Source organism: Oncorhynchus tshawytscha, linkage group LG05, assembly GCF_018296145.1.
Source record: "Oncorhynchus tshawytscha isolate Ot180627B linkage group LG05, Otsh_v2.0, whole genome shotgun sequence".
NCBI classification, from domain to species: Eukaryota; Metazoa; Chordata; class Actinopteri; order Salmoniformes; family Salmonidae; genus Oncorhynchus; species Oncorhynchus tshawytscha.
The window spans coordinates 57,628,556-57,653,973 of NC_056433.1; the positions used below are offsets into that span (position 1 = coordinate 57,628,556).

The following is a 25,418-nucleotide window of genomic DNA, read 5'->3' on the forward strand; positions in this document are numbered from 1 at the left end:
ACCAGACGGATCTTATCAATATGCAGTTGGTACCGTTTAATATAGTTGTAACACCCGTCGCTGGGGCGGTAGTTCCGCCTCCCCTTCACCATAGTGGAATTATTCCCGAGACGAAAAGATTGAGGAAAAAAATATGTAGGGAACTGAACTATTGAAAACACAATGGATTACGCTGTGTAATTTATGCAAGCTCTACAGTAATATCATAACTCTTGTTGTACGTATGTACAAACGTTTTCATAGCGTCTAGGGATTGGACCCAAGTTATATTCATGTTTCCTGTGGAGTCTTTCTGGTAAGTTGCGAGTCGCAGAACAACGTCATCATCAAATAACTTAGTGCTTGTCCTCGGTACCGACAATCGCTATCTAGCTAATCAATGCATTTATGTTGCTTACCAAATTAACATGTGTATTATCAAGCATGGTTCGTTATTGTCTGGCATTCGCGCAAGCTTACTAGCTAATTCACTCATGCACATTTCTGCTTTTCTAGCAATGCTAGCTAACGTTAGTTAGCTATGTGTAATTAGAGTTCTGTCTAACTGGAGAAAAAAAACTCGGGTAACTGTTGGCCTAGTTAACCTGCTTTAATTAGCTTAGTTGAATAGCTAAAATAATTAGCACTAATATAATCGTGGAATCCGCTAAATAGTTAGGCCTACAGTCACTTGCAAGACGACAGAGCATCTGATCTTTCACTGTGACTTTCTAATACACAGTTGGAAGTACTGAGGTAAAGACCGTTTCAGATTTGATATTCGCTCTTTCAAACCACTTGAGCCACAGAATCCAAATAAGTGTCTTGATGTTGGAAAAAATTGCGCACAACATTGCACAGGTCTTATTTTCAAGATTTGGACATGAATTCACTCTCCAAAGCTCATAAACGTGGAAATGTGAGCAGCATTTTGTATTCCTAGTTGAATTTGTTAGGGAGTGTAAACAAACTACTTTTTTTCTTCCCAATTTCGTGTTATCGCTGCAACTCCTGTAGGGACTCGAGAGGCAAAGGTCGAGAGCTGTGCGTCCTCCGAATCACAACCCAACCAAGTCGCACTGCTTCTTGACACAATGCCCACTTAACCCGGTAGCCAGCTGCACCAATTTGTCGGGAGGAAACGCCTCTGACTGTGTCAGCATGCCACAGGAGTCACTAGTGCACGATGGGACAAGGACATGCCTGCCAACCAAACCCGGACGACACTGGGCCGATTGTACGCCGCCCCATGGGTCTCCCGATCGTGGCCGGCTGTGACAGAGCCTGGACTCGAACCCAGAATCTCTAGGAGCACAGCTACAGCTTAGACCACTGCGCCACACATTTGAATTTCAATAACTCCATGTGACCTACTGACTTCAAGGTTCAGAATGTACACTCAGTGGGCCTACACAATGCACACCCTTTAGTTTGTCCATTCTCACATTTTTTTACATTAATTTTTCAAACTTTCTGATTTCAATAGCTCCTTGGTCATGTGACCTACTTGACTCAAACAAGGTTGAGAATGCCCACTGACTACCCTTCTATATTGAACATCTTCATCTCACATGATTTTACATACATTTTGAAAAATGTTACATTTCAATAGCTCCTTGGTCATGTGACCTACTGACCTCAAACTACTTTCAGAATGTACCACGGACTGGTGGATGGGCGCCGCGAGGCGTCCAGTGTGGTAACGTGACCGATCCCTGAGAAGCTGGTGGGAGCCCCGGGGAGAGTTTTCTTTGCAGGGCAGGGCGCCCTGGAATGGGTTCTCCCCAAGAGAGGGGCCCAAGTTCTGGAAAGCGTTGCGGTCCTGGCGGCGTCCGTTGAGCTCTCGCTGGCCCTTGAAAATCCGGAGCAGTCGCTCCGTTGCCCTTTCACCACCATTGGAAGTTTGTTGTGCAGTCTCTTGTGCAGAGAAGGGCTGCGTGCGGGGGTTGGGGGTCGAAGGCGGACAGATGGGGGTTGGGTCAGGCAGTTGGTGGCGGCAACTCTGGACGTGCGCCGGGCCCTTCTCGCGGATCTCCCCAGCTACAGTGCTCACCGGCCCTGTTCCCGCTGGGTCTCTGGCGGGTCTCCGGCGCCGAGCAGCTGATTTAGAGCGGGTCCAGACCAGGGGAATCCATCTGCTTTAATTAAAACAAAGCATCGCGAAGGCCCGAGGTGGGAGTTTGTGATTTCTGCCCAGTGCTCTGAATGTCAAAGTGAAGAAATTCAATGAAGCGCAGGTAAACTGCGGGAGGAACAATGACTCTCTTAAGGAGTGCTTAGCCTTAGTAAGGTAGATAGAGGTATCCCTATAGCAGGGCTCTTCCAATCCCTCCCTGTATGTCACCTGTTTTCTAGTGTCGCTAATGATGCAAACCAAGCGGGAGTTACCTCGGTACTAGTCCGTACGCGAAGAGAGTCCTGCAGATGGTGATGGCTGATGATTGTTAACGGAAGGCGGCAGTCAGTCCTGGACTATGGGGCTTTCGGTCAAGCATGAAAATGTAAGGGCGGTTCCACCAGACTCAATGTTTTGCTGCTGGGCTCTTGTAAACGAATCCTGACTTTGGCTTCCTGTCAATCAGAGAATGATGGCTCGAACGCATACCTGGCTTTGGCTGGGAGGGGGAGTTAAGTCCTGGGAGACGGCTGATGAAAGTGTACTACTGGCATCAATCTGATCACAGAGCGGCTGTGGTGAAACGTTTAAACACACGTCCCCTGTATACTTAGCTAGCTCTAAACCGTGAAGGTTTGAATCGAATGCTGGCTTTGGCTGGATACGCTAACGGTGGAGTACTAAATGGAGCTGGAATGTGCTTAGCGGTTATGGACACTTCCAGGTCTCAGGTCCGCCTGGGTGCGGGACTCTACACATTCTATGTGGGAGCTCTCCTCCATGCTCCTTGGAGTATGTAGTGGAGATGGCATGTGCCTTACCATTAGTTGACACTACCAAGCCTCAGGCTTGCCTCATTGCCGGACACCACACATTGTAGGTGGGGAGGTCTCTACGCTCACTAGACTCGAGGTGGAGACCAAACCCATTGGCCCGCATGGATCTGGCTCATGCCCTACGAAGTGGGGAGAGGCATCTCCAGCTTGTCTTGGGAGGGAGGCCTACATCTGATGTGGGTAGTACCATCCACGCCCTATATTTGCTGTGGACCCATACAACGGACAGGTTCTCACTGGGCACTCATCACTGAATGTCAACTTGATGAAATTCAAAAAGGAGCGTACCCACCTGTCGCGGTCGCACTCAAATCACCCAAGCATGGCTTCCGGTGACGCAACTTAGGAAATGGCTGCCTAGTTTTTCGTACTGCACATCGGTTGGGTATTTCCCCCCCCTAAATTCAAGTATTTACTCTGAGCATTATAATAACTTACGCAAAAGGGGAAAATAGGAAAAGGCCGCGGAGCTACAACAGCCCGTAACAAGACAGCAGAAGATATAATCGTCGATGAACCCGAAATGGCTAATGCTAGCGCAAATAAGATAGCAGCAGCAAAAGAGCGGGTCGTGAGGTTTTAAGGAGGATTTGCGCAAGGCGCTCACAGGCTTACGAGAGGAACTTCGGGAAGATGTAAGAAAAGAACTAAATGAGTTCAAGAAGGACATTAACCAGAAACTGGAAGAAAACAAATTAGAACTTCATAGCATATCTACAAGAATGGGGGACGCAGAACGGCACATTGGGGAAACAGACACATGGAACTCAGCAGTCAAGGAAATCATGGAGGGTCTATTCAAGGGCATACTTGAAGACGACACTGACCTGGGAATCGAGAGAGCACACCGAGCTCTGGCCTCAACCCCGCAGCAGCGCCCCCACCAAGATCCATAGTAGTACGGTTCCTAAAATTCTCAATCAAAGAGAAAGTCTTACATGCCACCTGGATAAAGCCTGTTTACTTCCAAGGCCAACGAGTGTTCTTTGATCATGACTACGCGGGAGAGATACTGAAAAGGAAATACACCCCCATTAAGAAAGCACTTAAAGAGAAGGGTTTCCGCTTCCAAACACCATACCCGGCAAAAATGCGGGTATTTCTGGAAAATGGCCCGGTTACATATGAGCATGCAGACGAGGCAGCTGAGCACCTGAAGTCAAGGGGCTTCCCAGTGGAGTACACCGCCAGGAGAAAGGTGACATCACCAGTGGAAAGACTCGAGCAAGCTCTCCCATGGATCACTGTTGACAAGCAGGGTCATGGAGAAAGAGGGAAACCCTCTTGGCGAGAGGACGTTCACATCTGAGAGAGACTCAGGCATTTCCAACGGGAAGATGTAAGACACTGAATCTGACTTAACAGAATTAATAGTTAACGCGAGCTGTTAAGACTTTGGGTTGTTACGGTTGACATTACAATAGGTAAAATATATCCCCTATTTTCCCCCAATGCTGAAGAAGGGTGAGTAGCCAAAAGCACGTGTTCTTTATGAACACACTATGTAGCGTCACGTTAATAACATATATATTAGCTAAGGATTAATGACACATTGACGGGGCGACAGAAGGGCATATCAAAGGGAGGATTCATGATATGCACGCATGACCTATATAGTTTTCACTTGTAATTAACCGATGTGTATAAGCGACGAAATAGGCGCCCTTATTATTTTTGGTTCCACCAGGTCTTGTTTGTGACTACGTCACGCATTTTCATATCTGAGCGAGGGGCCTATCCTGCGGACAGTCTCATCCCCTCAAACCCCAGAGGCAAGAGACAGTCCTCTGACATGGGAGTCCAAATACCTAAGTATTTTCCCGCTTTGGTTTACTTTATTGTTCTTGATTTTTTTGTTCATTCTTAGGTTCATGATAAGCATATATTATGTACAGGGTTTTTTATTTATGTCGATGCATCATCGGGAATTTAAGGTCAGTCTCAATGTAAACGGACTGGGGAGTGTCATCAAGAGAAGTAAGGTAATAGCAAAGATGAAACAGGAGAGAGTTGACATACTATTCTGGCAGGAAACTCACTTATCCACACCTGAACACGAGAAACTCACTTATTCACACCTGAACACGAGAAACTCACTTATCCACACCTGAACACGAGAAACTCAAGAAAATGAGATATAGGAACACTTTTTTTCCCCTTCTTACAAAATGGGTAGAAGGGGAGTTGCAATCTTGATCCCAAATTCAGTTAATTTTGAGTTTGTCAGAAATAAAAGACAAGGAGGGTAGATTTATACTTGTTAAAATGTAAACTGGATAACAAGGAAGTTACATTATTTAATGTATACGCACCCCCAGGGAGTCACATGGTCTTCTACGGGAAGGTGTTTGATTTAATTGCCACAGAAACCTCTGGCACTCTTATCTGTGGAGGGGACTTTAACACAATTCTAAACTCAAAATTGGACAGCACAAACCAAAATAGGAAAATGAGCCTAGTTGCCAAAAAGATCAATAGGATACTGCCGGATCTAGGACTGGTCGATGTATGGCGTGACACCCACAGGGCCGATAAGGAATACACTTTTTACTCAGCCCGCCACACTGAATACTCCAGGTTAGACTACTTTTTACTCAGCCCGCCACACTGAATACTCCAGGTTAGACTACTTTTTACTCAGCCCGCCACACTGAATACTCCAGGTTAGACTACTTTTTACTCAGCCCGCCACACTGAATACTCCAGGTTAGACTACTTTTTACTCAGCCCGCCACACTGAATACTCCAGGTTAGACTACTTTTTACTCAGCCCGCCACACTGAATACTCCAGGTTAGACTACTTTTTACTCAGCCCGCCACACTGAATACTCCAGGTTAGACTACTTTTTACTCAGCCCGCCACACTGAATACTCCAGGTTAGACTACTTTTTTTATGTACAGTGCAGATACACAGGCTTAAGGATTGTTGGATCGGGCAGAGCGATTTATCAGATCATAATGGTTTACCTAACTCTACCTTGATAGCAAACCAAGAAATACTACACTGCTCAAAAAAATAAAGGGAACACTAAAATAACACATCCTAGATCTGAATGAATGAAATATTCTTATTAAATACTTTTTTCTTTACATAGTTGAATGTGCGGACAACAAAATCACACAAAAAGTATCAATGGAAATCAAATTTATCAACCCATGGAGGTCTGGATTTGGAGTCACACTCAAAATTAAAGTGGAAAACCACACTACAGGCTGATCCAACTTTGATGTAATGTCCTTAAAACAAGTCAAAATGAGGCTCAGTAGTGTATGTGGCCTCCACGTGCCTGTATGACCTCCCTACAACGCCTGGGCATGCTCCTGATGAGGTGGCGGATGGTCTCCTGAGGGATCTCCTCCCAGACCTGGACTAAAGCATCCGCCAACTCCTGGACAGTCTGTGGTGCAACGTGGCGTTGGTGGATGGAGCGAGACATGATGTCCCAGATGTGCTCAATTGGATTCAGGTCTGGGGAACGGGCGGGCCAGTCCATAGCATCAATGCCTTCCTCTTGCAGGAACTGCTGACACACTCCAGCCACATGAGGTCTAGCATTGTCTTGCATTAGGAGGAACCCAGGGCCAACCGCACCAGCATATGGTCTCACAAGGGGTCTGAGGATCTCATCTCGGTACCTAATGGCAGTCAGGCTACCTCTGGCGAGCACATGGAGGACTGTGCGGCCCCCCAAAGAAATGCCACCTCACACCATGACTGACCCACCGCCAAACCGGTCATGCTGGAGGATGTTGCAGGCAGCAGAACGTTCTCCACCGTCACCAGACTATCACGTCTGTCACATGTGCTCAGTGTGAACCTGATTTCATCTGTGAAGAGCACAGGGCTCTTGGTGTTCTCTGGCAAATGCCAAACGTCTTGCACGGTGTTGGGCTGTAAGCACAACCCCCACCTGTGGACGTTGGGACCTCATACCACCCTCATGGAGTCTGTTTCTGACCGTTTGAGCAGCCACATGCACATTTGTGGCCTGCTGGAGGTCATTTTGCAGGGCTCTGGCAGTGCACCTCCTGCTCCTCCTTGCACAAAGGCGGAGGTAGCGGTCCTGCTGCTGGGTTGTTGCCCTTCTACGGCCTCCTCCACATCTCCTGATGTACTGGCCTGTCTCCTGGTAGCGCCTCCATGATATGGACACTACGCTGACAGACACAGCAAACCTTCTTGCCACAGCTCGCATTGATGTTCCATCCTGGATGAGCTGCACTACCTGAGCCACTTGTGTGGGTTGCAGACTTCGTCTCATGCTACCACTAGAGTGAAAGCACCGCCAGAATTCAAAAGTGACCAAAACATCAGCCAGGAAGCATAGGAACTGAGAAGTGGTCTGTGGTCACCACCTGCAGAACCACTCCTTTATTGGGGGTGTCTTGCTAATTGCCTATAATTTCCACCTGTTGTCTATTCCATTTGCACAACAGCATGTGAAATTTATTGTCAATCAGTGTTGATTCCAAAGTGGACAGTTTGATTTCACAGAAGTGTGATTGACTTGGAGTTACATTGTGTTGTTTAAGTGTTCCCTTTATTTTTTTGAACAGTGTATATGGAGACTTAATACAAGCATGCTGAATGATCCAGCATTCAAGGAATCAATAAAGACAGAATTGAACATCTATCTGGAGAATAATGATAATGGGGAAGTATCTCCTGCTATATTGTGGGATGCAGCTAAGGAGGTTATTAGAGGGAAGATCATAGCCACATCTCTCAAGAAAAAGATTAAAGCACAGAAACTGCTGAAATTACAGGAAACCCTAAGAAACTTAGAACGATCTCATAGTCAATACAAAGACCCTCTTATATTACGAGAGATTCAAAAGGTAAAACAGAAGATTGACCAGATTTATAGATAAGAATTAGAGAAATAACGATATTTTGAAGCAGGCTCAAAGGCAACCAAATTACTAGCATGGAGACTCAGGAAACAACAAGCACAGAATACCATTTTCAAAATAAAAGACCCCAAAACAAAAAAGATCACATGCAAATGAGATGAAATACAGAATGCATTTGAATCATATTACACATCTGTACAAGCAACCAGAGAAGGCAGATGCACAGACAATAGAGCACTTTTTGAACTCACTTGATCTCCCCTCAATTGGGACAGAGCAAAATGATAGAAATATCCACCGAAGAAATGAATAAAGCAATATCTCAACAAAAAGTCAACAAGTCTCCAGGCACTGATGGCTTCCCTTCAGAATGGTTCAAGACCTTCAGAGAACAATTAACACCTCTACTTAAGGCCTGTTTTAACTGGACTCTGAGGGAGGGGGGTCTCACACCATCATGGAGAAAGGCCATCATATCAGTAATCCCAAAAGAGGGTAAAGATAAGAATGCAGTGCATCAAAACACTGTATTCATGTCTGACCGCTAGAATGAAGATAAATGGACATTTGACACGAACGCTAAAATTAGAGCGAGGGGCAAGACAAGGCTGTAATCTATCACCCACGCTCTTCTCCTTGTACCTCAAACCATTAGCTCAGGCAATAAGACAGGGCCCAACCTTAGAGGGAATAACAATAAGAGGCAGTGAACATAAGATATGCATGTATGCTGATGACGTTCTGTTATTCCTTAAAGACTCAGGCTCAAGTGTACCTAGATTGATGGATGTTTTACAAACATTTGGAACATATTCAGGGTATGTGCTTAACGTACACAAGACCCAAGCCCAAGTATATAATTATACCCCACAGGAAGAGCTGAAGAGCAGGTATAACTTCACCTGGACCTCTTCATCCATTAAATATCTGGGAGTAAATTTACCAAAAGATACACTCAAACTTTATTGCATGAATTACGATCACATTAACAAGAAAATATATGATGACCTAGACAGGTGGAATTCACTTCCCTTAGATCTTAGTAGTAGAATTGAAACAATCAAAATGAACATCCTGCCAAGGTTACTGTATTTGTTCCAATCACTGCCCATAGAAATCCCACCTAAACAGTTTAGGGAACGGGATAAACGGATATCAAGGTTTATCTGGAACCGTAAGAGACAAAGAACTAGATATATAACATTACAGTTACCAAAAAACTGTGGGGGTATGGCCTTACCAAACCTAAAATATTATTATGTGTCAGCCCAATTGAGACCTTGGTGTGTTGGTGCAATTCAGAATACGAATCCAAATGGAAAGACATCGAGACTACTTTGACAGAGATACCCATACAGTCAGTTTTGGGAAATAAGGACATGGTAAAAGAAATATACAATAGACAAAATCGGTGGATTAATTTCTCTCTGAAGACATGGTTTAGGGTAGTTATGCAAAATAATTTAGACAGAGATCAAACTGCTGAGTTGGCCCACATACGACCCCAACTTCATCCCTGCAACTCAGGACAGCAGGTTTAAACAATGGACGCAGAAAGGCATCACATCATTCAGTACAATTATAAGGAATGGGAACCTAGATAACTTCCAGGACCTAAGTAAAAAAACATGGCTTGGTTAAACAAGATTTTTACAGATACCTACAAGTTCGACACTATTTCTTAAGGGAGATAAAAGTGACTGACCCTCGAGGACCTAGCACATACAACTTGGGGAGTAACAAAAAAACTATTTCAAATCTCTACTTGGGTATTCAATCCTCAAAGAAACATTCTACAAACTATATTAAAAAGAAATGGGAGGAGGAACTTAACATTGAAATAACTGATGAAACATGGTTGAACATATTAGAGACTCAACAAAGCTCCACCAACTCAAGGTCACGGAGAGAATTCTGTTGGAAGAATGTTATACGTTTCTTCATAACACCTAAACTGAAATCAAAACAGACTGGCTCCCTACACCCTTGTTGGAGAGAATGCGGTCTATTGAGGGCGGACCACTCTCATATCTTTTGGACTTGCCCCGCAATCGAAACTTACTGGGGAGAAATAAGATCTAACATTGGAAAAATAATGGGATTTGACATAGAACAAACATTCATTTCTTTGTACATGGGTGAAATACCTGATAACTTACACAATAGAGAAAAGCACCTCTTGAAGGTCCTATTGGCAGCCAGTAAAAAGGCTACCACTAGGAAATGGCTACAAAAAGACCCTCCCACAGTGACACAATGGATCGACATTGTAGAAGAATGATATGAGGATGAAGGGATGAAGAGCACTGCAACTGCCAGATCTTTTTTTTGTTGTTCTTATATTTGACTTTATTTGTACTTTCTTTGTGTTCCTACAATAAAAACTAGGTTGGAGTGGGGACTTAGTCTCAGAGTGGAAAAAAAAGCAGGCGGGTCACCAGGTACACAGAGCCTGTTTCAGATTACCAGGTGCACGTGGTTCCTGACAGTGGGAAAATAGATGTCTTAGTGTCCAGGAGGGGGTACTTAAGTGTGGGTGCTCCAGTTCGCCTGATGGGCAAGGTTATGGAGATGGCTGAGCCCCGGCCAGGGCACGGTGATGGGTGATGCCCAGTGAGAGGGGTGTTGAACGGGTAGGGAGAGTAGGTGTGGAGGCCTGGAGGTCTGTAGTTCCAGAGAGGAAGGTCTGTAGTTCCAGGGAGTAAGCTATACACACTCAGGCCCAGGGAGAGGGCAGGTAGGGAGTAGAGGCCTGGAGTTCAGATGGCAATGGGGGCCTGCCTGGGAGGTCAGGAAGGCCCCAGTGGGAATGCCCAAGTGAATAGGTGTGTGAGTGACACTGTCCTTCAGGGGAGCAGAACAGGCAATTACTGTAAAAACATGTGAGATGAAAAATTGACAAACTAAGGTGTGCAATTTAGAAGGGTAGTCAGTGGACATTCTGAACCTTGTTTGAGGTCAGTAGGTCACATCAAATCAAGTTGTATTTAGACCCTACAGTGAAATGCTTACTTACAAGCCCTTAACCAACACTGCAGTTTTAAGAAAATCCCTAAAAAAGTAAGAGAAAGTAATAACAAATAATTAAAGAGCAGCAGTAAATAACAAAAATGTGACCAAGGAGCTATTGAAATGAGAAGGTTTACAAAATGTATCTAAAATGCGTGAGGTGAGAATGGACAAACTACATAGTGTGCAATGTGTAGGCCCACTGAGTACGTTCTGAACCTTGTATGAGGTCAGTAGTTCACATGACCAAGGAGCTATTGAAATGTAAAATGCAAAAAATATTTATGTAAAAATCACCTGAGATGAAAAGGGACAAACAAAAGGGTCTGCCATATAGAAGGGACATTCTGAACCTTGGTTGAGGTCAGTAGGTCACATGACCAAGGAGCTATTGAAATTAGAAACATTGAAAATTAATATAAAATCGCATGAGATTAAAATGGACAAACAAAAGTTTGTGCTACATGTAAGGCTACTCAGTGGATATTCTGATAGCAGTTTGAGGGTTGTAGGTCACATGACCAGAGAGCTATTGATATTTTTTTAATTGTAAAACCTCATGAGATGCAAATTGACACAAGAGTGCAGTAGGCCCACTGAGTGTACATTATGAACCTTTTTTGAGGTGTTGGTCACATGACCAAGGCACTATTGAATTTCAAAAATTTAAATAAATACATTTTAAAATAGTGTGAGATGTAAACCAACAAAAAAAGGTGTGTGCAATGTGTGTCTATGCCACCGGGTTAGCTAGAACCAGTTTTGAAAGTTTTAGGAGTAATGGTTAAAGATCTATTGAAATTGGAAAATGTTGATTTGTCACTATGTTGACGGTCCCTAACTGCTGTTGGTGGACATAAGGAAAACTACAGGTGAATATCCGTGTAATATCCAACCTGAAACTGTCTTTACCTCTGTGTTGGATGTCGGGGTGATCTGGAATGTAGAACTAGCTAACGTTACTATGTTGCATATTTCAGAAACCTTGGCCTAATGTTAGGTAAATGCTATTGAATGTGTGGAGTGAGAGAATTTATAGGTATGCCTCTATCTTCTCTCTTTTCTAACTAGCTAATGTTACTGATCTTGAAAGTTGATTATGATGGTCTTCATACACAGTCCATTTATTGTGTTTCTCAATAGTCTGACATGGTTTCCACTCTTCATTTACTCTCTATCATCTGCACTGATCTGAGAAGATGGATAGATGTGAGAACAATAGTGGAATCGGATGTCCTCCAATTAATTGGCTTCCCCCTTGCCACTTCTCTCATAATTAGATGGAGATAGCAAAGGATACAAATGAAAGGGAGACAGTGCCACACTGGTGATGCTGCTTCTTTACTCAAGGTATTCCCTCCCTATTGTTGATCTCTACTACATCAATTATTAAACCTCTAAAAACCCACCACAGTCTGCACTGGCAGTGCTTTCCTTGGCTCTGTATCCCACACCTTTCTGATAAATGACTGATTGCATCATATCTATTCTAGACCCTACTGATCTTGTCAAGTCCCTACCTATCACCTCTGCACCACAACTTATCCAGTGTTATTGTCCCCTGCCCCCCTCCTTCCATAGACACAGAATTATCTTTAGAGTGTGAATGAGTATGCGATGATGATAATATAGGAAATATGGTCTATGCTCAAATCTCTCCATAATCTCAGTGGAATGCTGAAAACATGCCAGGGAGAAAATGACCTCTGCAGGACAGAGCTTCCTGTCTACATAAATGTGCTCATCTACTGTGTAAAGTCAGTGTCACCCACAGATATGTACTGTATAGAGACCTCTAGTGCCCAAAGCCCATTTTAACATGGGCAATACCATTTAATACTTTCACCATTTTGAAGTACTCAACTGGGTGGGAAGGATTACAATTTCATCTAGGTCACCAGGAGGGATCAGCCAACTAATTATACTTGTGAACACACATTCACTGGCAGTAAATTGTACGACTTCAAAATGGAGATGGCCTCAATGGCGCTGCCCCTGCTCTCACAGTTGCCATAATGGGACAGATACGACATTGCGATATCTACACATCTCTATGGTGTCCACAAAACTGAACTGGCCTCCAAAAGCAAAACCACCTATTATGTAATGTAATGTGCATGTGCTCTTGTTCACCTGTCATTTGTGTGGTCAAGCTGATTATGTCTCTGTTTTTCTTGCAGATATCACTCTGCGCTCTCCTTTTATTCTGATTCCCATTCCTGATCTCTCTGCACACACCTCTGTCTATTCCACACACTGTCTGTCTCTTTCTGTTACCCTTTCTGTCCTCCCCCCTCCCTGTGGCCATGTGTGATAACGGTGATCCCGAGGACAAGCCCCCTGCCCCCCCGGTCCGGATGAGCAGCACCATCTTCAGCACAGGCTCCAGCAAGGACCCACTCTCAGCCAATCACAGCTCTAAGCCCCTGCCCTCGGTTCCAGAGGAGAGGAAACCCCGCAACAAGATCATCTCCATTTTCTCAGGCGCAGAGAAAGGTCAGACGAGTCCATAGAGGTGGGGCACTGGGAGGGGCTCTAAAACGTGTGTCGGCTGTCCTTTTTTTTAACACTAGGGAACCACTGGGCCTCTTCCCCACTATCTGAGCTGTTTGCATTCAGATTTTGTAGCAACACTGACGCAGCATGTGCATCCAATCATCTTGGTCTTCTTGCCATTGTAAATGACGCAAACTTTCACTATGTACTCCAAGTAGGCCAGAGTAGACATATAAGACTGCTTGGATTCAATGGGCTGATAGAGGGTACATACCATTTTGAAATTAGATAGATCAATAGAATGGAATGGCCTGCCTTGTTCTTTATTCACAATTGGTGATTTACAAAATTTGGCATTGTTATCTTCCCCTCAGTAATCAACTCACACTTTCTCACCCATCATACTCACATTTATTTAATTTGTTGTGTGACGTCTCTGTATAGTTTAGCTTAGGTTCAGTTTCGAGGCAATTATTGGGGTGATTATCAACTGGGCACGGCACATCCAACTTCCGGGAGAAGGAGGGGATCAGGCCCTACTGTCGGAAGAGGGGCAACGGGGGACCATTCAGAAAATGACATGCCCTCCTAAAACTGGTTATAACTCCAGTTCATTTTGTGATATTAAGATTCTAGTAAAGAACAAGAAGGCCTGCAAACTGTTAAAGCTCCCAATTCACAGCTTTGTTGACAATGTTTCTATCTAACAGATCTTTTTCAAGTCAAATATTTAAAAAAACTGTGCTTACATCCCAAAATATACATATTTCACCTCACATGACCATTACGCAAATGACACATGGTGGGTGTAAAAACTATTTGTGTATCACTAATAATTTGATATCAATGAGATTGGCACATGTGGTAGTTACAAAAAAATGACCTATATTTACAAAATGACCAAGTAGGAGACCTGGAAGGCAAGACAAATCAAAGTGACATATTCATGTAAGAAATGGTCTGATGTCAAACTCTTGGTTCAGACCTTTTAGGAGACATGGTACACATGGTGAATCCAATCCAATATTATTGAGAAGATTATTAGTACCCCCCAGGAGTCTTAACATGTTCGATACCGATGTGTCTCTGAGAGCTAATGTTGTGACGAGCCTCCATGAAATGCACAGCCACAGGGTTTCTCTGGTCAAGGGTCCTGATATTACTCCTTGTTGTCAGAGATTGTTTCGTTTTTCCTACATAGCATAGACCACACACTTGATCAGGTATATCGCATTTTTTGTGGAACACGTAATGATGCCCTTAATCTTAATGACCTTGCCCGTAATAGGGTGATTGAACATTGTGCATTTGTTCGTAAAGCTACACTGGTCACATCGGCCACATCTGTAATTGCCATTCGGCACATTGTCTAGGAAAGTACTACGTGACACTGGTGGAAGATCCGATATCACCACCATTTGATTGATGTTAGAGGCGCGTTTGAAGAATACCCGCGGGGGTTGTTTAAATGTCTTTTCCAGTTGTGGATCAGTGCTCAAGATGTACCAGTGGTTTTTAATGATGTGGTTGAACTGTTTACCATGTGGGGAGTACTGAAGGAAGCACTGAACGCTTTGGTCAGGAGGGCGGGGTGGTTTGGGCGTGAGGCTGTCAACCTGGGTCATAGTTTTATAACGATCCCTTGCGTCATGCAGCCATTCCTCTGGGTAACCCCGCTGCTTGAAAAAGCTCATCCAGATAGTCGGCTTGTTTGTCATAGTCCCTCTGTGTAATACAAATCCTGCGTATGCAACTGTATTGGGGCAGCAGGTAGCCTAGTGGTTAGAGCGTTGGGCCAGGTAACCAAAAGGTTGCTGGATCAAATCCTCGAGCTGACAAAGTAAAAATCTGTCGTTCTGCCCCTGAGCAAGGCAGCTAACCCTCTGTTCCCCGGGCGCAGAAGACTTGGATGTCGATTATGGCAGCTCCACGCACCTCTCTGATTCAGAGGGGTTCGGTTAAATGCGGAAGGCACATTTAGTTGAATGCATTCAGTAGGTATACCCCTTTCCCCTATTAGCTGATGGGGAGGCACTTTTTTAGGGTGTACAGTGCATTCGGAAAGTGTTCAGACCCCTTGACCTTTTCCACATTCTGTGTTTGGACCATGATAGTCCGTTGGGAATGTGGACACCAAGGAACTTGAGGCTGTCTCACCATTGTCAGTGAGGCCTACCACTGTTGTGTCGTCGGCAAACTTAATGATGGTGTTGACTGTGTGGCCAAACACAACTCCATAGTAAGTCTAGGGTTTCCGGGATGATGGTGTTGATGTGAGCCATGACCAGTCTTTCAAAGCACTTCATGGCTACCGACTTGAGTGCTACGGGGTGGTAATCATTTAGGCAGGTTACCTTCGCTTTCTTGATCACAGAGACTTCAGTGGTTTGCTTGAAACATGTAGGTATTACAGACTTGGTCAGGGAGAGAATGTCAATCTGACACTAAATAGTGCTCCTTACGTTTTGACAGGAAAATGGTCCATTTCACACAGTTGTCAAGATAACGTCCCTGCCTCTGATCTGGCGGACTCACAAAACACAAATGCTTTGTTTGTAAATCATTTCTGAGTGTTGGAGTGTGTCCATGGCTATTCGTCAATAAAAAAATAAAATGAAAATTGATATAAGGAAGTTGAAATGATTTATACTTTTACTTTTGTTATTTAAGTACATTTTAGCAATTCTATGTACTTTTGATACTTAGGTATATTTAAAACCAAATACTTTTAGACTTTTACTCAAGTAGTATTTTACTGGGTGACTTTCACTTTTACTTGAGTTATTTTCTATTCAGGTATCTTTTACTTTTACTCAAGTATGACAATTGAGTACGTTTTCCACCACTGCCGTCTGGTACCAAAAAGGCCTGAGTGCTGCGGAGATGGTTGTCCTTCTGGAAGGTTCTCCCATATCCACAGATGAACTCTGGAGCTCTGTCAGAGTGACCATCGGGTACTTGGTCACTTCCCAGACCAAGGCCCTTCTCCCCCAATTGCTCATTTTGGCCAGGCATCTACCTCTAGGAAGAGTCTTGGTGGTGCCAAACTTCTTCCATTTAAGAATGATGGAGGCCATTGAGTACTTGGGGACCTTCAATGCTGCAGACATTTTTTGGTACCCTTCCCCAGATCTGTGCCTCAACACAATCCTGTCTCTGAGCTCTACGGTCAATTCCTTCAACCTCATGGGTTGGTTTTAGCTCTGACATGCACTGTCAAATGTGGGACCTTATATAGACAGGTGTGTGCCCTTCCAAATCATGTCCAATAAATAGAATTGACCACAGGTGGACTCCAAGTTGTAAAAATATCTCAAGGATGATCAACGTAAACAGGATGCACCTGAGCTCAGTTTCAAGTCGCAGAGCAAAGTGTCTGAATACTTATGTAAAAACAGTACTTCTAGCAAGCAGGGAACATTAAAAATACAACCTTCATCTCTGAACCGGTTTTTGAATAACAACCCCTGGGGATTTGAATACAGGTCACTGGTTGAAGCAAAGGCTGGGCTTGGAACTTTCAATATGTATTGAAATGTATTAGAAATGTACTTCTAGCCCATTGGATTCCTTCCACTATAACTCTAAGATGTTGTAATTGTAGTTTGTTGTACGGTTATAAAGATGTCCAAGTAGGTAGTAAAATCCAGGTGACATCATAAAAGGTGAAAAAAACTCCTCTTTGAAAAAGACGTGCTTGTTGCTCTGAGCTGGATCAAATCCCAAGGTCAGGTGGAGGCTTATGTCACAGAACTTTAAGACTGTCTGATGATCTGATTGATTCTTAAGGGGGATTTGTATGTGTTGCATTACATCTGATGTGGCCCTCTATCTCTGTTTTTGGCTGAGAACTGCATTTTCAACCCACTTACAAGTTCCCACAGTTGTCCTCTACAGTACACAAAACATGTACAGTAGAGGGCCTCTCTTCCCTTCCCCAGCCCTCAGCTCCCAGCCCCAGCCCCCAGTTTCCAGGGTCTCTTGGTTTACACATGTATTCCTACAGTGAAGAAGTGAGGTCTCCAGAGAAACTAGCTACTACTGTACATCCCCTGAGACATATCCAGATAAACAAACTTCACTTCCCAAAGACACATCCCAGGGGTCAGAGGTCAGGGGTTGAATTCTCTCAGAGACTGGTGGGATTTACCATGGTCTGGCCTGAGGTTAGATCAACTGTACTCTGCAGGGCAAGCACCACATAATGACGACAGCTGTCTGTCAGTCCAGCTAGCTCCTGGTCACTTACATGGCCGATGTAACGGCAGATTTCCTCCTCTTCGTCTGAAGAGGTGTAACAAGGATTGGACCAAAACGCAGCGTGGTAAGTGTCCATATCGTTCATTATAAAACATAAACTGAACACTAAGAACTACAAAACAATAAATGTGAACATGAACGAAAACCAAACCGAAACAGTCCCGTGTGGTGACAAACACAGACACGGAAACAAACACCCACAAACCAACAGTGAAACCCAGGCTACCTAAGTATGGTTCTCAATCAGGGACAACGATAAACAGCTGCCTCTGATTGAGAACCATATCAGGCCAAACATAGAAATGGAAAAACATAGAAAAACACACAGACTGCCCACCCCAACTCACGCCCTGACCATACTAAATAAAGACAAAACAAAGGAAATAAAGGTCAGAACGTGACAGCCGAACAGTGTGCCATTCAGTGTGTCTACTGTATATTCATATAAAGTGTATTGAGATGTTTAAACACAGTAAAGTTTTGTTTTGATTGGAGAAAAAAAAAAGTTATGTTTTTAATTTTGACTACATTTGCAATAATGTCTAAAAACCTGTTTTCACTTTGTCATTATGTGGTATGGTGTGTAGATTGATGAGGAACATGTTTTATTTAATCCATTTTAGAATGAGGCTGTAACGCAACAAAATGTAGAAAAAGTCAAGGGATCTGAATACTTTCTGAATGCACTGTAGGGGGGAAGCTGTCTCCACGTAAAAGGGATTTCCAGTCCGTTGGCTTCCTCTATAGGTCTGTGCTAAAGTACCCCCTTCCTCTTAATCAAAATGTCAAGAAAGATTCTAACAACTACAGTGTGTTAAATATACTTATTTAGGTAAAGTCAAGGACAGAGAGGGGCATGACTTTAAAAATGTCACAGTAATAAATAAAAAAGACATTCGTGAGCAGTCCAAATGACTGCTTTAGTGGTTCTGGTGGTAAAGGTGCATTTCCAGTAGAGGCTACATTTCATTCAGTGCATCTTAGTTCAGAACCAATCCATCTTATATTAGTTTCCATCTGTGTGCATCAGACTATCCAGAGGCAGTTGAGGTTTTTTGGTCTTTCAATCTGTCTATCCATTGTTGGATCTGATTACGTTTCAGCCCATTTATTAACAGAGAATGTAATGATGGTTTATTGATTGACTTTCAGGTGGTAGAAAGAAAGACCGGGACAAAGAAAGACCAGAGATCTCTCCGCCTTCAGACTTTGAACACACCATCCACGTTGGCTTTGATGCTGTCACTGGGGAGTTCACTGTGAGTAGCCACACTTTCCTCCAACTCTTCATCTCTTACTCCAGGTATACTCAAATCTCAGCCTGGATGGATGTAGTACTGCTAGTTTTCTTAGTTGATTGGACCCCCCCCCTTGTATCCTCCTCACTGATAGGGCATGCCAGAGCAATGGGCACGACTTCTCCAGACATCAAACATCACCAAGTCCGAGCAGAAGAAGAACCCACAGGCTGTTCTCGACGTGCTCAAATTCTATGACTCTACGGGCAACGGCCGCCAGAAATACCTCAGTTTCTCCTCCTCTGGTGAACTTTCATATGGATTAGACTTGACTGTTTTCTGTTTGTTACAGACTTTTTAAAGATTGCGATTTTTTTTTTCCCTTTCATTTTTAGAAAAGGATGGTTTCCCCACAGGACCCCAGTCTGTAAGTACTACATTTGTTCTAGTGATGACTTACTAGCTACCTGAATAATATGGTGCTGCGATTTCTTGTTCCTTGACCTCACTCATGGCAGCCCAGAAAATATGTGAAAGAAATATGTGTGGGCTATGTATGAAATGTGTGTTATATCTTCTATTTTGCATTAGCCGGTCAAAAATGTCATGGAACCCTCATCGACCAATATCAAGGACATTGATGATGATGATGATGATGAAGCTCCCCCACCCATTGTGGCACCACGTCCAGAATACACTAAGAGTGTGAGTCATTTTGAATGGAGCTCACAACCTCCACTTCTCTTTCGCTCTTGCTCCCTTTCGACCTTATTCTCTCATGATTATTTATTATGTGTGCCTTGTGTGTTGGCCTGCAGGTGTACACTCGCTCCGTCATTGACCCCATCCCCGCTCCAGCCACATGCCCAGATGGAGACTCGGCCTCCAAGGCTGTAGACAGACAGAAGAAGAAGGGAAAGATGTCAGACGAGGAGATCATGGACAAACTGAGTAAACAAACTATATATTTTACAAAAGCAATGTTACAGGTAGTTAATAAGATCTGTTTGTCAGGGGAAATCAGTATTGGTCTGGTCTGTATAATCATTTATTTGCCCTCAGGAACTATAGTCAGCATTGGAGATCCCAAAAAGAAGTACACGAGATATGAAAAAATTGGACAGGGGTAAGTGTACGTTTATTTGAAGGTGGTAATTGGGGTGTATTTGAGAGCAGTGTGTATGGGGCCTTATTTGTGCATGGGGAGAGTGTGTGTGACAGAGGTGTGTGTGTGTCCGAGTTATAAAAAAATATGTAAACATTGTCCACACACAGGGCTTCAGGGACAGTGTACACAGCCATTGATGTCGCCACAGGACAAGAGGTAAAGGGGAATTAAGGGTTGTCATTGGTCGACTGACCGGGGATGGATACATAGAGGAGAATAAGTGAAAGGAAGGAAATATTGAAAGAGTAGAGGAATGATGACAAGAGAGTCAGGAATGGGGAAAGAGTTTGAGAACTGTTAGCCTGGCAGCAGATGAGAAATTGCAGGATAACTAATCACTCATCCATTTTAGAGGCTCATGTTGAACGTTTCCTTCTATCTGGGTGTTTTTCACAGGTGGCCATTAAACAGATCAACCTACAGAAGCAGCCCAAGAAGGAGCTGATCATAAATGAAATTATGGTGATGAAAGAGTTAAAGAACCCGAATATTGTCAACTTCGTAGACAGGTAATAGAATGGTCAAATATATAATTAACCTTAACATCACTAACTTTAGTGTCAGTTCGATGTACCAAACCTAACCTCCTGGTGATGGTGAGACTCTAGAGGTCCTGGAACACATTGGGTGTACCATTTTTTACAATACAATATATCCTAACGACCTCTCTGGCTTTGGTGTCTGTGTGTGTTTATGTCAGTTTCCTGGTGGGAGAGGAGCTCTATGTGGTGATGGAGTACTTGGCTGGTGGCTCGCTGACTGATGTGGTGACAGAGACCTGCATGGATGAGGCTCAGATAGCTGCTGTCTGCAGAGAGGTGATCATCTCTTATACGGCACACAGCGTTAACCTTTACATATTTACCCTTTAACACTGGCTGGGTGAGAAACTTGTGTGTGTTTGTTGACTGTTTTTTCCTTCATAACCATCCCTCTGTGTCTCTCTCCCTCTCATTGGTTTCCCCATCTGAAGTGTTTACAAGCACTGGAGTTCCTTCATGCGAACCAGGTCATCCATCGTGACATCAAGAGTGACAACGTGCTACTGGGGATGGATGGCTCTGTCAAGCTCAGTGAGTCTCCCTCTACCCCCTAAACAACCCCAGGCTGGTCATGGTCTATGTAGAGTTGTAAAGGAAGTAAAAGCACTAATAGTTGGGGGTAGATATTTACCTTATTGACCGTGGTAGTGGTGCGTGAGTCAGCTGTTTGTTCACCCGCACATGCCCACAATTGCTAATAACCCATCCTTAACTGGGTTAAGTGAAAAAAAGTGACTGGTAAAGTGAAAATCTGAGGCCCGACCCTAACCCGCTAATATAGAAAATGCACTGTAGGCTACCTATAGTCAGAGACGGCAGATTGATTTTGACAAGGGGTGCAGGATTTGTTTGGCCTGATTTAGATATGTTTCTGCTTATAATATCCAACATTTTGGTAGTCAAGCTTCTCTTCTGTCATTATAGGTTGCCCTAGAAGACTAAATAAACCCTTGTACCCCAGAATGTCATAAATAATTAGAATTAAAACGCTGATGGTATTTCAACCACATAAAATCCAAGCTGATGTCATTTGGAAATTTTACACAGAAAATCTTTCCCATTTATGTATTTGTTACTGCATTTTCTCTCAGGTCCCTAAGCGTGTTTGCTCCGCAAAATAAGCAGAGATGATAGAGAGAACTTTACCGATGTTAACTAGATTGAAGCATTGATTCCATTGATCTATTACATTTTCTGTTGAGTAAGAGTTTATTTAGTCTTCTAGGGCACCATATAATGACAAAAGAGAAGCTACATGTATATAATTATTGACACTTGATTTACAAATAGCCTACCAAAATGTTGGAAAGTATAAGCAGAAACATATCTAAATCGGGCACTCAAAAAATATCCTGCACCCCCTGTCAAAAAATCCTTCTTTGAATGTAGCCTACAGCACATTTTCTATATTAGCGGGTTGGGTGCGGGCCTCAGATTTCCACTTTATCACATATAGTCGGGCAGTTGAGGATGGGTTATTAGCAATTGCAGGAGGGTGAACAAACAGCTGACACATCGAACCACTAATCTACATCCTATGAAAGAGAAGTACCATTTTGGCAAGGATAGTTAACAAATGACTATTATGCTAGTGCTGCTGTTTATTGCGCTAACATTCAGTCTCCATCTCTCTCTGAGTTGTCCCACCTCCCTTCTCTTTGTGCAGCCGATTTTGGTTTCTGCGCCCAGATCACACCAGAGCAGAGCAAGCGCAGCACCATGGTGGGCACGCCTTACTGGATGGCACCTGAAGTGGTGACCCGGAAGGCCTACGGGCCAAAGGTTGATATCTGGTCCCTGGGCATCATGGCCATTGAGATGGTTGAGGGGGAGCCTCCATACCTCAATGAGAACCCGCTAAGAGTAAGTGAACCGTAGAGTAGCACCCTTCTAAAATGAAATTTCTTTGTTTTACTGTATCATAGTGCATCAAAAGCTAGTTCCATAGTGATACAAGACTGACATGGATGTAACAGGCAGACTTTTCCAGCAGATTTGTAAGGTATCTCACAGTTCTAGTCTTCTCCTCTGCGCTCTCTCCTCTCCTCCCCAAGGCACTGTACCTGATTGCTACCAATGGCACTCCAGAGCTGCAGAACCCAGAAAAGCTGTCCCCCATCTTCAGAGACTTCCTTAATCACTGCCTAGAAATGGATGTGGAGAAGAGAGGCGGGGGAAAAGAGCTGCTGCAGGTGATGCCCCATTTTATCTATGGCTTCCCATGTGATTTGCTCTTCTACTCTTGTGTCAACCTGATTGGTTGGATGTGGCTGTATATGCCTCCATCATTACACCATCTGCATGTACTACAGTAGAGAGGAGCTCCAATGTTAACCTTACTCTCTTTTTCCTCCCTCTTTCCTGTTTGTCTAGCATCCCTTCCTGAAGCTGGCAAAGCCCCTCTCCAGTCTTACACCTCTCATCTTGGCTGCTAAGGAGGCCATGAAAGGCAACCATTAACCGAACAAATAACCATGCCTTCCCATGCTGTGCCAGATTTGAGGTTTTGTGCCAGACAATAGACTGAGTGACAACCCAACTCTATATGCTCCAGCCTGATAAGCCCTGACAAACCTCACTGTGAAGAAGATCAAAAACATCCAGAGCACAACCCATCGCTGACCATATGAACTCTTTGATTCTCACTCAAACGTTTGAAGACAAGTCAAATGAAAGTGCTTATTTTCAGATCCAGGCTTAGTTATTTTGTACAAGAAAAAAATTGGGGGCAAAATTTTTATTTAACATGGAATTAAGATATCTAGTTCTTACTTTTTGGAAGAAATATTACTGCCTTAAACAAATGCAATCATTGCCTAATGTATTGTTGATTGTGTCAAATTATTTTCCCATAATTGTTTTTTTCTTTGTAATTTTCCCAATCCAGCTTGTTAGTGTCCTCTTAGGCATTTTGATACTTGAATTTAATTTGTGTCCCCACTGTGATCACGTTAAGGGCCTCTCACTTAATGAAACTGTTATTACCACCTGGTGCCACATTTAATCTTTGGTCTTTTCTCATTTGTTATAGGACAGACATTTCAAAACATTCCCATTATTACAGTGAATATGGTGATATGGATGACGATATAGGGTTGCCTTATTTGCCAGTGCTACCATCATTTCCCTCCTGTGTCATTAGTCTCTTGGTAGTAGATGTGCACCCTTATGGGCAAATTCAATGGAAGAATGACAGGGTTTATTCTTGCTTGGGCCAACGTTCTTAGTTCTCATAAAAAAATTTTGCTTTTTTGTATATGTCAAATTCTGTACTTTTTGTTTATTTAGAACTGTAGCTTAAAAATGAGCTTTTTCATGTGTATATTGTGTACCTAACTAGACGGAAAACAGTGGATATCAGGCCGGGTACCTTTTTTATAGGCTAGAAAAGGCCATGTATATTTACTGTTTTCTTTTTTTCTATTTGGATTACTAACAATCTGACAATTGCCTGCAAATTCAAATAAATGCAGCTGTTTGTCCTTATTGTTGATTTAAGAATGATTATTTCTGTATACTATGACTCTAACTTGAATTGAGACCATCAAAGAGTGGGCTCAAGGAATGACACTCCAAGGGAGACAGGACTGACAGCTGATCTGCAGTGGCAGACCACGTGTAACAACACCTGTACAGGATCGGTACATCTGAACATCACACCTATGGGACAGGTACAGGATGACAACAACAACTTCCTTAGTTACACCAGGAATGCACAATCCCTCCATCAGTGCTCAGACTGTCCGCAATAGGCTGTGAGAAGTCTAGACTGAGGGCTTGTAGGCCTGTTGTAAGGCAGGTCCTCACCAGACATCCCCGGCAACAACGTCGCCTATGGGCACAAACCCACCGTCGCTGGACAGACAGGACTGGCAAAAAGTGCTCTTCACTGATGAGTCGCGGTTTTGTCTCACCAGGGGTGATGGTCGGATTCGCGTTTATCGTTGAAGGAATGAGTGTTACACTGAGGCCTGTACTCTGGAGCGGGATCAATTTGGAGGTGGAGGGTCCTTCATGGTCTGGGGCGGTGTGTCACATCATCATCGGACTGAGCTTGTTGTCATTGCAGGCAATCTCATCGCTGTGTGTTACAGGGTGACATCCTCCTCCCTCATGTGGTACCCTTCCTGCAGGCTCATCCTGACATGACCCTCCAGCATGACAATGCTACCAGCCATACTGTTCGTTCTGTGTGTGATTTCCTGCAAGACCGGAATATCAGTGTTCTGCCATGGCCAGCGAAGATCCCGGATCTCAATCCCATTGAGCACGTCTGGGACCTGTGGGATCGGAGGGTGAGAGCTAGAGCCATTCCCCCCAGAAATGACCGGGAACTTGCAGGTGCCTTAGTGGAAGAATGGGGTAACATCTCACAGCAAGAACTGGCAAATCTGGTGCAGTCCATGAGGAAGAGATGCACTGCAGTACTTAATGCAGCTGGTGGCCACACCATATACTGAATGTTACTTTTGATTTTGACCCCCCTTTGTTCAGGGACACATTATTCAATTTTGGTTAGTCACATGTCTGTGGAACTTGTTCAGTTTATGTCTCAGTTGTTGAATCTTGTTATGTTCATACAACTATTTACACGTTAATTTTGCTGAAAATTAATGCAGCTGACAGTGAGAGGATTTTTCTTTTTTTGCTGAGTTTATATTTACTCATAATAAGAATGTACTGACCTTACCAGGTACATACAGTTAAAGATCTACAATTTGAGAAGGAAATGAGCCATACGCTACTATTTTTCTTGCCAATGCAATATCCAAATAATCCAATCAGACGCATTGATCATATGATGTCATAGACAGTCAGATACTGGCCATAGTTGTCTTACTAACAGTTCGTCGTCGAGGATCTGTGAGTGGACATTACTCTTTAAAATACTGTATATGCATGGAAATTATTTTTTGTA

At 43.5% G+C, this 25,418-nt stretch overlaps 1 protein-coding gene across 3 annotated transcripts; it reads left to right on the forward strand.

The window, feature by feature from the left end:
- Nucleotides 1-66: 66 nt before the first annotated feature.
- pak2b (p21 protein (Cdc42/Rac)-activated kinase 2b) lies at nt 67-23,986 on the forward strand. Of its 3 annotated transcripts, XM_024421534.2 has the most exons (16): nt 67-295; nt 12,077-12,146; nt 12,977-13,292; nt 18,705-18,811; nt 18,945-19,095; nt 19,186-19,217; nt 19,382-19,495; nt 19,609-19,741; nt 19,853-19,916; nt 20,066-20,114; nt 20,355-20,467; nt 20,659-20,776; nt 20,932-21,031; nt 22,167-22,363; nt 22,555-22,692; nt 22,874-23,986. In XM_024421534.2, exons 3-16 carry the CDS (start codon nt 13,103-13,105, stop codon nt 22,958-22,960), a joined length of 1,593 nt encoding a protein of 530 aa, XP_024277302.1. In that variant the 5' UTR covers nt 67-295; nt 12,077-12,146; nt 12,977-13,102; the 3' UTR covers nt 22,961-23,986. The 3 variants fall into 3 exon arrangements, with proteins under 3 accessions (XP_024277302.1, XP_042178079.1, XP_042178080.1); XM_042322145.1 differs by lacking the exon at nt 12,077-12,146; XM_042322146.1 differs by lacking the exons at nt 67-295; nt 12,077-12,146 and having other exon boundaries at nt 13,167-13,311.
- The last annotated feature ends 1,432 nt before the right edge of the window (nt 23,987-25,418 follow it).